Source organism: Corticium candelabrum, chromosome 13, assembly GCF_963422355.1.
Source record: "Corticium candelabrum chromosome 13, ooCorCand1.1, whole genome shotgun sequence".
Classification (NCBI taxonomy): Eukaryota; Metazoa; Porifera; class Homoscleromorpha; order Homosclerophorida; family Plakinidae; genus Corticium; species Corticium candelabrum.
This window is the reverse complement of record NC_085097.1, coordinates 2,545,723-2,558,394: the sequence shown is the minus strand read 5'-3', so window position 1 is coordinate 2,558,394 and position 12,672 is coordinate 2,545,723. Positions and strand designations below refer to the sequence as shown.

At 43.4% G+C, this 12,672-nt stretch overlaps 1 protein-coding gene across 1 annotated transcript; it reads right to left on the bottom strand.

Annotated features, from left to right (window-relative positions):
• Nucleotides 1–2,722: 2,722 nt before the first annotated feature.
• LOC134188487 (zinc finger MYM-type protein 1-like) lies at nt 2,723–4,306 on the bottom strand. Its single transcript, XM_062656651.1, has one exon. The coding sequence runs from the start codon at nt 4,304–4,306 to the stop codon at nt 2,723–2,725; it is 1,584 nt and encodes a 527-aa protein (XP_062512635.1).
• Between the last annotated feature and the right edge of the window lie 8,366 nt (nt 4,307–12,672).

Sequence of the window (12,672 nt, the reverse complement as noted above, 5' to 3'; positions counted from 1 at the left end):
GTTCGAGTAAGCTGTGAACTGTCCTTCTGATAGCCTCTTGATCAAAGTTGTCAGGCTAAATTCTGCTAGCCCTTCTACGTTTTCTCTTGTCTGGAGTTGATAGAACTCCTGTTTGTTTGAGTTTTCTTCTAATCGATTTTACGACAATCTGTCCGACACCACGTGCCTTTGCCATGAGAAAAATAAGCGCTGGTTTACCTGAGATTCGGTTCGGATTTCATTACTGTACCGCCCGTGATCCCGCGCATAGTGAGCGCGGATCCGACGCAAATCCGACATCGGCCCGAGAAATTTCTGTCGGGATGGGCTCGGGGAATTGCAGGGATTTTAGCATCGGATCGATTTCGGGATCTACTTGAGAGCACGACTCGGGATTGTTGCAGGCTGGATTAGGACAAATTGGACCTCGGGATGAAGCTCCGGATAGTCGAGAAGTCCTATACTGATATTTGTACATACCACAGGTATCTTTAATTAAATAAAGTAAAGAAGAAAGTACGTACGCTAGATTCTAGTCGACAATAAGTAGTACATCTTGTTTATTTAGTTCTCCTGTGCCCGTGTGACCATGAATGTGTTAATCGTTTGGTTTTCTACCCTGATCCCTACATTTGGCTATGATAACTTTATAATTCTCGTCCAGTCACATTTTTTATCTTGCGAAAGATACTTCAAAAAGTAGTGACCTGCAACAGGAGAATTCTAGGCTCTTCTACTACACGTATCTCATTCTGTGATATAGATTCGCCATTCTTTGCATGACCTTCAATATACCGCTGTCGATTGGACGCTTTTTTACTTCCATAGGCGCTAGAAATCGTCTATACCGACTTACTAAGTACATCATCTAACAGGTTGCGTGCTAGCGCCTACATATGGACGCGTTCATTTCCGCCTCCACCAAACTCAGTCTTAATAGCATGGATTCTTCCAGCATATCTTCAATCGCAGATTTCAACGTTATTATCTCGCATGTGTTCCGATGTGGGGCGCTAAGAGCACGCAACAACTTCACCTGATAACCTCTTTTCTCGCCGAATGAAGAAAATCGGCGCCAAAATTTAAACAGTTTTTGTCATATAGTAAACGGTTTTCGCCTTTTGTAATCTGTCGAATAGTTGGCCATACCTCAACTTTTTATGTTAACAAGCGGAACAGCTTTGTAAACAAGGTAGTTCGTACTATCATAAATGATTTGCTTTAGCCACTTAGTAGATTGCCTCATTAGTGCGCCTCAGTTATTGTTGACTGTTTGTTGATACCATGTGTTATTCTCAATAAAGTTAATGCTCAATATCGTTGCGCTTTCGTATGACCAGGTGATTCTTAGCGGACATTCTGTCCGATTAGACCACAAACTAAGTCTAACACGTTTTGTTTTGTTTAGTTTCAACTTGGGACCTTGATGCCAACACATATTTTGCAAAGTTGTGTAAGGGTGTAGTCGCATGTTCGTCGAAGACACATGGAAGGTAGTGTTATTAGCGTACAATACAATTATTGCTGAAGTTAACTTTTGTTACTATGAGTAAGTGTAGAAAACAGACAGATTGGTGGCAAGGAACACACAGTATCTTGTCGTATATGTTGAATATCTTTTAAAACAAATTTTACACAACACTTATAGTGATTGCCACCTTCACATCATTAGCTGAAAGTTTTCTATAAGTGTAGGTGTTTGCTGAAACTCCCAGCTGTTTGTATCGTGCACGTATATACTGAAAACTTCATTGTCTCGCGGTTGCATTTTTACCTCACTGTGACTCCTCTTCACTTGCAAACTGAAAATGACTTTTTAGGGGTTAGTACATTCCCAGATATACTAAGCAGTATGTCACAGGAGGAGACGTACAAATTGCTGAATACTTTTGGCAAGTACTGACATTGTTGGAAATCTGCTGATGCGAGATCCACCGTGAATGTGTTTGAGCCAATGTCTGCCGTCAGAAGTACCACGGCTTTATCTTCGCTGTAGATTGTCCAACTAGCCACATTGATTCCCACCGACCTGCCATTGGGATGGTCTTGCCGAAGCGCGAAGGTCAGAACCCGTGTTTGCGCATACGCCCATAAATTCCCGCTGAAGGAAATACGGTCAAAAGACCCGGATTCCGAAGCTCTGTTTTTTCGTGTTGCCAAGACAACGGAGAATAGAGCAGAATACAACTCCTGGGAGGGCTGCGATGGGATGAACTGTTCTCCGCACTGACGAGGCTCGAACTGCTGTCGATCGCCTGATTACGTGGTATTACTACGCCATTTGTATGCGCGTGCATGCCAGACTCCGGGGTGGAGTCAACTCCGTTTAAACATCGTTTGACTTCTACTTTCTCTGTAGATTGTCCAACCAGCGACATTGATTTCCCATGTTCTGGCCGAAGCGCGAAGTTCAGAACCCGAGTTTGCTCGTGCGTCCAAAGATCTGTGCTGAAAGATAATACGGTCGAAAGACCCGAATTCCAGCCCATAGAGAAGAATTTTGCAATTCTGTAGCTGTGATCGTTGAAGCTCGAGGAATCCAGGCCATCCTCGGATAAAGCTTTTCGAACTTCGTGTACGAGTTTGCACCGAGCATAGGCGTAGGAAAGTGATTACTATTGGGGGGGGGGGGGCACAATTATTGAATCCGTGCACTTTGTATATCAGCGGCGCATGGGCACTCATACAGATATCAAGAGTCATAGTGTTGACAGATATCAAGAGTCATAATGTTGACAAATAACTAAACATGACCAAAAAAGTTTCTTCTCCTCTCATTAACAGTTATAAAGGAATTTGCAATTTGATCTAGATCTATGTTATCCGTTCTGTCCTTGTGCACATAGAGAGACATTGCATGATTTAGTCTTTCCTGACTCATTGTGGTTCTCAGATATGTCTTCAATCTCCTAAGTGCTGAAAATGTTCTCTCAGCAGTAGAGGTGGTGACAGGAATAATGTAGAAAAGTTTAATCAAGTGAACAACTTCTGAAAGCATCTCCTTACAGAGAGAAATATCAGCCATGATAGAACATATTGTTCTTACATTTGTCACTTCTGTAATTGGTGGATTGTTTTCAAGCTTTCGATTTCTGACTTGGACAACATCTGGAAGCATTGATAGCTGGTATTTCAGTCGAGATAAATCAAGGTCATCTTTGTAGAGTTGTAGTTCTTCTGGTAAAGCAGTACCATCCATGGTGTACGTACCATTTACTGCATCTAATAGTAGCTTCTCAATAGTAGCTGCCACAGGCATACCTCTCTTCTGCTGGAACCGTCGTTTGAGTTCATTAACCAGCAAATCTAACACTTCAAAATACTGCTGCTTGAAATAACATTCAGGGGAAGAACATTCATGGCTAGTTAAACCTGCCTCATCCAGTCTTTGTTGTGGACGCCTGTATCTTGGGAGGCAAGGTGGTGCTGTGAGATTCTTTGAGCATTTGACTACATCCTCATAAAACGAATGAAACTTCTCATCAGTCCTCAGCCGTTCAAGATGACATACTGCTAAATCTGCCGCTGTCGTAGCCTCCTGCAAAGTTGTGTCTTTCCCCTGCAATGATATGGATAGCTGCTCACCAGCACCAAAGATTAAATGAGACATTTTGAGACCGAGATACGTACTAAACTCTTCCATTTGAGCAAGGTACCCACCAGCAGTACGCCCATACTCATCGTGGCATTCAGCATTAACCTTCTGTAATGTTTCACACAGCACACAATAATTGTTCAAAATCGAATGCAGTGCTGAGGTGCGCACAGTCCACCTTGTAGGACACAAAGGTTTTAACGAAGGTGAACGGTCAGAGCCTGGAGGTAGTTGAGCCTGCAGAGCTTGAAATAGTGACGATCTTTTGGGGGAGTATCTAATAAGATCAGCAACACTCCTGGCCAGATCCAATGCATCTCTTACAGGTTGACACTGACGACCTATTGTTTGTAAACATAAATTAGTGCAATGGGCCAGACAGTGCACGTAGAGTGCTGATGGTACATCATTTTGAATTTTAGCCGCCACACCATTTAAATATCCACTCATATTACCTGCACCATCGTATGCCTGACTGCGGCATTGAGACATGGGCAGACAGCATCTCAACAAACAATCCTTGATACAAGTAGTCAAAGTCTGTGCGTCAGTTTTTGGAACATTGATAAGCTGAATTGTGTCCTCGTGGATATCAAAATTATCATCCACCCACCTGATACAAACCACAAGTTGTTCCTTGTGACCAACATCTGTTGCCTCGTCAGCAATAATGGAATAGTACCGTGCATTTCTAATTTCAGACAAAAGACCTCTCAAAACACACAATCCCATAAGAGAAATCCGTTCGTTTTGAATTTCAGGGGAACACTACTTCTTCTTCTTGAGCCAAACCTTTAGTTGAGGGATCTCATTACTTCTCAGGAGCAAAAGCTGAGCCAAGTTACCTTCTTCCTCATGGTGACCCCTAACAGCCATTCCTTGTCGAAGCAAGTACCTCAATGTTGATAACTGAGTCAGCAGCATTTGCCGGTGAAGTTTTTGATCAACCATAGCTTGTCTGCACAAGAGTGCATCCACACTGTCATGCTTTAGTTGCTCAGCTTTAAAAACAGCTTCTTTATGATGACCAGATTGAGCATGTACAGAGAATCTTTCATGAGCCTTTTTCCAATTGTCAAACCCTGTGTCAATAAAGTTATCTTCTCCTTTAGTGGCCAGACCTAGCAACCCTTTCCTACTACAATATCTGCAATATGTGCAGTAGACTTTGCTCCTGGTTGTGCACAAAGTCAGCCAAGGATAGCTCGTATACCAAGTGGGAGAAAATGCTCTGTATTTCTTGCCTTGCTTCCTTTTGGTGTTGTTTATAACAGCTGGGTCTTTGGGTTGGAACGGTGACATAGTCTCTTGACAACACGCAGAAGAGCAGGCAGTACCTATCGACAATTATAAAGGGTAAACGTCTTAGATAACACGAGAAAGGTTCAGAAAAATGTACTTGATGTAAATCCCTGATCAAGGTCAGAGAAGACGCTAGCTCCAGCATCAACTGCGCTACCTGATGAGCTTCTACTCACCGCTGTATCGGAGTTGGACGAGGCAGGAAAGAAGTTCAGAATACTCTGATTCCGTCTTTTAGGTGGTGGAGGCGGTGTGCGCTCCTCGATCTCGCGTCCAGGTCCAATGCCGTTGTCAGACATACCTTCACGTGTAACGTGCACATGCGCACACGACACGTCGGCGTGACAGCCTGGCTCGGTTGTGGGGCACGTGCTCCCAGTGCCCCCACGGTTCCTACGCTTATGTTCACACAAAATTTTACTTTCTATGCAAACCTGACGGAACGAGATTCGACCCTTGAAGGGAATCATCGCCTCGTCAACGGCAATGTCCCGGGGCAAGGAATACTTTGCCTGAAACGATTTCTTCAAGGCATCAATAAGAGGTATAACCTTGCCAAACTTGTCGTACCTTTCCTGACCGGGTTGAATCTCAGTGTAGGGGTCAGAAACGTGCAGAAATCGTAAGATTTGCTCGAATCTGGGTAATAACACTCTGTAAATATCTTTTGAAATCAAGAAATGTGAACACTTGACCTACCTGACCACAGTGAAGACACTTGCCAAGTTAGATTGTAAATAAAAATCTTTCTTGGACCAGTACATTTCAAGACGAGGTAGATCCTGTATGCCCATGTGTATATAAGGCAACCAAAAAAGGCCTTCAGCTCAGGGACGGTGACGTCTGTCCATGGTCGGGCAAGGTCTTCCTCAGTTGGTTCATCCAGATAGTTTAGCGCATACAAATTAGTGCTTCTAACCAACAGCTCCCACACACCCTCCGTGAAAAACAATGAAAAAAACTAAAAAAATTATCAACATTCCAGTCACATAATTAGAATTCCATCACCGCATGAAACCTTACGGCAAAGCCCCTTTATCGCTCCTGAACTGTTTTGTGGGTCCAGACTGCTGATCTCGAACTCCCAGACGCACGTTGGCTGGTGGATGGTACGCCAACCGTTCTCGGCATCAAGTTCCACAGCTCTCGCTGACTGTGCGTCTAGTTGACGTCGCTGCTCCGCGCGTTGTCCTTTGCCGCTACCGGCACCAGACGTGCGACTCCTCCGTCTTCCGCGACTTCCGGTAGCAGCAGCGACACCGGAAGTTGAACGGGTGGTGGTTTCCTCTGACTCCTCGTCTCCCTCGATAGTATCCATCTCGGTATCATCCATCTCGGTGTCATCCCTCTCGTCCACCAAAAACTCTTCGTCGTCGTTCCTAGGCCGACGGCGACGGGTCGAAGAACCTTTAACACAACACTGTTTGTTCGCACGCAAAAACCTGTCGCATTTGAATGTTTCACCTCGGACGGCGGTAGATGGCCTTGGGACATCATCATCAGATGTCGCCTGCACTGACCAAGTCAGTTCCAGGAGCCTCGCGTCAGTGTTATCGCGGCAAGACCTTCTAGGAGACATGCTCGAGACAAAATGGCGACTAGTCATACCGGTTTTCGACTGGTCTATTCTGCATAGCAACAACGCGTCTCTGATTGGACCATTAGAACAAAGGGATCAGGCCACATCTTTCCTAACGGTTGGGGTGTATAAGGACCTGTTTTGGCCTTTCTTCGTTAGTCGTGCGCAGATGCTCACGGTAGTCTTCACGTGGTGGGCGTCATACAACTGGAGTTGTGGTCCACCGCGGGAGGGTTAACTTAAGTCCATTCCAACGATAGAGGCTGTATTAGAGAATTCCCAGATCTTGAGGCTCTGGCACTTAACGTTGAACTGGTACCTCTCGAACGGACGTTTGGAGGCGGAGACATTGGTGTATTCTCAAACAATAAGAATGACACTCAGATACGTTAGAACGAGCAGCTTTCGGAGGATTACATACGTAGACTCCACCCCATTCTGACATGACCCATCCAATTCTAGCTAAATGGGAAACTTCATTATCTGAATTGCATTTCTAGGGAAGCGTGAGACAGCCAAGAAGTTGTCAGTGACGTCTTCAGAGTCAGAAACAAAGATCTCCTTGCTTTCAGAGCTGGAGGAGTCATCGTTCCTTACTTCTATCACTAGACTCTCTTCCGCTTGTTCTATACAATGATATCACAGGTTGTATAATGGTACTCTACGTTGCTAATTACATAGTCAACGCACTTCTTCCATTTCTCAGCCGTCACGTTTTGGATTCCTTCCTTGGCCAATCTCTCAGTTGCTGCCATTGTGCGCTGCAGCATAGGCTTAAGTTGTGCTCATACGTTTTCGATGGGATTTAGTTTGCAATGGCCAACTGAAAGTCGAAGAACTTGGTGGCCCTTCTCGGACGCGAGAACGTCTGTCATGTCCGTGCTCTGTGGGTTACGTGCTTAGATAAGCATGAATTAAGATTTCTGCTTTGAGCGTTTTGTCGTATTAGATGTTGCGATTCTCTAAATAGTCCATCATTGTACGGATTTTTCTACCACAGTTGTGGTATTCGGCATTGTCAAGGACGATGACAGAGCGTGGAGGACAGTTGGCGATGAGCTTCCTCTCATACCACTCCATGAAGTGGTTTGTATTCTTCTCTTGGTGGTAGTCTCCTGTTCTAGTTTTGTCTCTAAAGACCAACTCTGCATTTGCAATCCATTCCTATTTCCATCCTGCGTGAAGTATGATAGATCTACCACATTTTCCGGAAGGCACACGTAGGCCTTCATTGCCATAATAGACTAACACCACACAACGCAAATTACACCAAAAGAAAATTATTCTAACAAAAACGAACCACCACATTGAATTCTTGACAAAATGCAGCGACCAACAAACAACACCAACAGGACTACAAATACTCATAAGTCTTCTTGTCGGTTAATAGATCTGCACAGTCTCTAATATATGTCTTCTTATCTTCACTTACGTTACATGAGTCCGCTGATGATCTCTACTCTCTATTTTACAGGGTGTTTTAAAAGTAACATACCGAAAGTATTTATAATTAAAAATATTTGTAATTAGAAATATTTGCTACATTAACTAATCATAACAGTTGCTGGAAATGTGAGCCATCCACTTGGAGACAGAGTTCGACTCTCCGACGCAGGCTGCTGAAGACTCGGTGCAGTTCCTCACATCTGATATCGGCAATGATTTGTCTGATATTATGTTTAAGATCATTGATTGAACGAGGGTTGTCAGCATAAACAAGATCTTTCAATTTTCCCCAAAGGTAAAAATCCGGTGGCGTCAGGTCTGGTGAGCGTGGTGGCCATAAATCTCGTGAAATGACGCGTTCACCGAATACCTTGCGGACGGCTGTCATCGTAGCTCGTGCAGTATGAGCATTGGCGCCATCTTGTTGGAACCATGTTCTTTGCTTTTCTGATGCTGTAAGTTGTTCAGAAAACGGAACAAAAATGTTCTTAATATACCGATCAGAGTTAACGGTGCTGTCGAAGAAGATTGGCCCAATGATACGGCTCCTGGATACTGCACACGAGACACCGATCTTTTGGTCATGAAGCGGCTTCTCGAATATTTCATGGGGATTTTCAGTTGCCCATGATCTCGAATTCTGCCTGTTGGTATAGCCAGATAAATGAAACCATGCCTCATCAGTAAAGAATGTATCATTCAAGATATTTTCTCCATTCATGTCGATGAATTGTTGAAATCAACGACAGAAGCTTACTCGCTTTTCGGTGTCTTGTGCCTTGAGTTCATGGACGGCACTAACTTTGTAAGGGAAGAACTTCTGCTTCTTAACTGCTCTGTAGGTTGACGTTAACGACATACCAACTTCCTGTGAAAGACGGTCTCAGAGATTTATGCGGGCTCCTATCAAGTTTCTTCGTGACATCTCGTAGTGCTTCGTTATTTATAACTGAAGGACGGCCACTACGAGGTCGATCCTGCACGCTTCCAGCTTGCTCGAATTTCTTCATTAATGCAACAACACAATGTCGATCAGGAAGTCGTTCCTCTCCAAAGTTTTCTTTGAAAATATTCTGAACTTCTTTAGAATATGTTGCCATGGCGTACTATTATGACGTCATAAAGTGACAATCCACCACATTTGAAATGAAAACTGTTTTTGTTATTATAAAGATATATTTTGGGCAATAAATGTAAGCATTATTCGCTTTAGATATACAATTATTGTCATAATGTATTTCAATAATATACTGGTATGTTACTTTTGAAACACACTGTAGTTGTTTGAGCAATACGCACGAGTATGATGTGCATTGAGCCAGGTCTTGTCGAGGTAGACTATTGGCTTGCCCTCAGAACGGAAAGTCAGGATTTTCCTGATGTACTCATGACGTGCATCGATGATTTTGTATTGCTCATACAGTGCAGTCTTCTTGTTAAGTCTTTGTACCTAAACCTCATCTTCCTGACTATTTTGTATAGTGTAGATCTACCATAGGGGTAGTCTACATTTTGTAACGTCAGTAGAACCAAACTTTTACGCAATCAGCTGAATAGTACTCTGCCAAATTCACTCTGTCAGCTGTACATGTGTGCTGCATTTGTGTTGTTCAGTATTATAGAAAATGCTTCACTTATAAAATTATGTAATTCTATAAAATTACTGAAGATGTCAAATGAAGTTACCTTTAACTACTGTTCGTGCCCTTCGGGTAGATTTGAATTGCACATTGATAGCTCTGTTTCACAATATAGTTGCCCTTCAGTTAGGCGGCAAAATCTTATTGTAGAAGGCAAGCTCCAAAATGTGATTGGCATGCCACTGAGGACACGCTACTGCTAGTAGAAATCTGCGGAAAATCGCGCGCCCCTGAATGAACTTGGCCCAATCAATCTAGCATAAAAACACGGTCTAGGATTGTCTGGTACAAACTGTACTGTAGTCCAGTCCGGGTACACGAAATGGTTAAAAACACACCTTCGTTTGCATGTCCTGCAACCATCTTGAAATGAGGTACTCATTCACTCCTGAAGTAAACGGTACATTTTGTGAACCAGGCTTTATACCTGCTCCATTTCTTCTGTCCATTGTAGTTTTCTATTCATCTAAAACTTAAGAACAACGTTCAATGTTGTAAATGCAAGTCGCCAATTAGGCACTCAAACAGCACCAACGCTCATGCGGACTACTCATGCAGTACTACTCTTGCTGCCGTGAGTGACCGTACAACAGCCAGAGGCGGTGGAGCACTCACAAAGTGGTACGGCGGATTGGCCCAACGGCATTTGCATCATTTGACATTCTTCAAAAGTGGTACGGGGCTCGCCGTAATGCGGGACGTCTCCGCTGCGTATGAACAGCGCCAGCAACACTTGTCTTGCTTGGAATGCATGCACGAGGAATAGGCGGGATTGCGAAGTAAATACTCCTATGTACAGGCCGGGCTGCGCCAGCTATAGATGCAGTCTCAAAGTTGCATAAGACTCTGATTACAAGCGTCGCCAAAGAACAAATGGAGCGAGCGGTATCTAATTGTTAGAGGCCCTGGTCACGCTACGTCAGGATACGAGTCTAACTTTGACCTTGATGCCAACGCATATTGCGCTAAGTTGTGTCTTGTTTTAGTCTATTGATACACGGAGGGTAGTGTCAGCAGCATGCAATGCTATTGATGCTGAAGTTAACTTTCGTTACTATGAGTAACTGTAGAAAGACAGACAGATTTGTGGCAAAAAACATATTGTATTGTCAAATAATTTGAAAATCTTTCCAAAACAAAGCGTATTTACACAACACTTATAGTCATTGCCACTTTCACATCATTAGCTGAAAGCTTCTGTAAGTGTAGGTTTTTGCTGAAACACACAGCTGTTTATATCTCGTATATACTAAAACTTCATTGTTTCGCGGCTTTATTTTTTGCCTCACCCCATCTCCTCTTCACTTTCAAACGGTTCTTCAGTGCAGACAATGCGAGCCCTTTCGGGATTTCTCCATTCTTGGATATACTAAACAGTTTGTCACAGCAGCAGATGGTGGTATACTGCTAAGTGCTTTTCGGCAAGTACTGTGAGTGTTGGAAAGATATGCATGCTGATACGAGTTCTATCGTGACAGAGGTTTTGAGTCAATGTCTGCGTTCGGAAGTTAATGGGTTCAACACTTGGCTCTTTGGATAGTTAGATGCTGTGGTTTCCTTTCAGTTAGTTCCTGGTCAACGTTTGACGAAAGCTCTCCATCACTCCATCACTTTTTTGATGGCTCGCCTGATGGAAGCGAGATTTGACAATCAACGTCTTTTCGATATTGCTTGAGCATACGCCCAACCATGTCAAGTGTAGCTGGGTAGCCAAATGTTCCTGGAGCTATGCATGCACGAACCACTACCTCTCTCCTAGCTCTGAAAGCGTGGTAAGCCTGCCAGTTTGCTGGTGTTTGTCAACACGGACGTGGCTGTAAAGTGTTGTTGTAGCACAGCCATAGATCTTTGCTGCTTGACGGACTGATAAAGGTTTTGACTTAACGGCACCAACTGCTTCTTGGAAAGCAGGAGATTGAGATGAAGCAAACGTCGACATGTATTCACAAACACAGTTGGGAAAAGTTCAAATCAATTAAATCAAATGTCTTCGTTTGCTCCAACTTGCACGTGCAGAATCAGACACAAGAGAACGTGTACAACTCCGTTACTCTACATGCGTAGCAGTGTGCTTTTCCAAGGTTCATCGCAATATAAATATCTTTTTATGCTTGGACACCTAAATGTAATTGAGTCGGTAGGCTAGTACACTTTCGTTGAATGTGATGTCCACTTCAGGACGGAGCTGACTGGTGCTAAGGAAGTCTGAGTGCATACTAGTAAAATTCAGGCAGTAACAATTTTGTGTGTCGTAAAACTATCGCGTAAGTCATTAATTTTAATAGGCTTGTCTCTACGCCATACTGCCATCCACACCAAATGAAACGGTGCACGCATCATGCTAGCAGATACATGTTACCGTCTGTACCATGTTTTTGCACTAAAGCGATTACGAGAGAGATTCAGGCCGTTTTAGCTTACCTTTGGCAAGATGAGGAGAAAATGGTACCCAGAGCCTAGACATTAACCAAAATTATTCTACATTGTTAAATACAGTCAAGATAAACACATGAAAAAATCGCAACGCGATGTGACAATTGTATCAAGATTATCTAGGTACAAACCAATCAAGCATTTTGGTACGTGAAGTAAGGCGCCGCTACCTTTCAAGTTTTTCCTCCATTGCTGATCCGGATGTCATTATCTCGTATATTTGTTGCTCTGATAACATGTTTGCATCAACCTCACCTGATAACCCCCTCTCTCGCGGAATGGAGAATACCTGCGCCAAAATTTGAACAGTTGTTTACGTAATGAAGGGTTTTTGCCTTTGGTAGTCTGGGCAAACGTTAGGCCATACCTCAAATTTTTATATTTTTATATCAACAAGTGGATCTGCTTTCTAAACAATGTCGTTCATATCAGTCATAAATATTTGTTTGATCCACTCACTAGATTGCTGCATTGCTGCGTCTCAAATGTTGTTGACTCTTCGTTAATAGTCTCGACATAAATTTATTCCAAATATCTTTGTGCTTTCTTAGCAGACAGTCTGTCTGAAAAGACAACGAACTAAGTCAATTTTTTTATTTTGTTTGGATTGTCGGTGGGGCGTCGGACTGTGCCGGTGTCGCCAGTGAGGAGCTGCCACTTGTGGGGTACGTGTGCTGTGATGTCGTGTGTGTTGTGGG

Coding starts and splice junctions, on each gene's coding strand:
- LOC134188487 (XM_062656651.1), bottom strand. CDS start 4,306: ATGGGATTGTGTGTTTTGAGAGGTCTTTTGTCTGAAATTAGAAATGCA.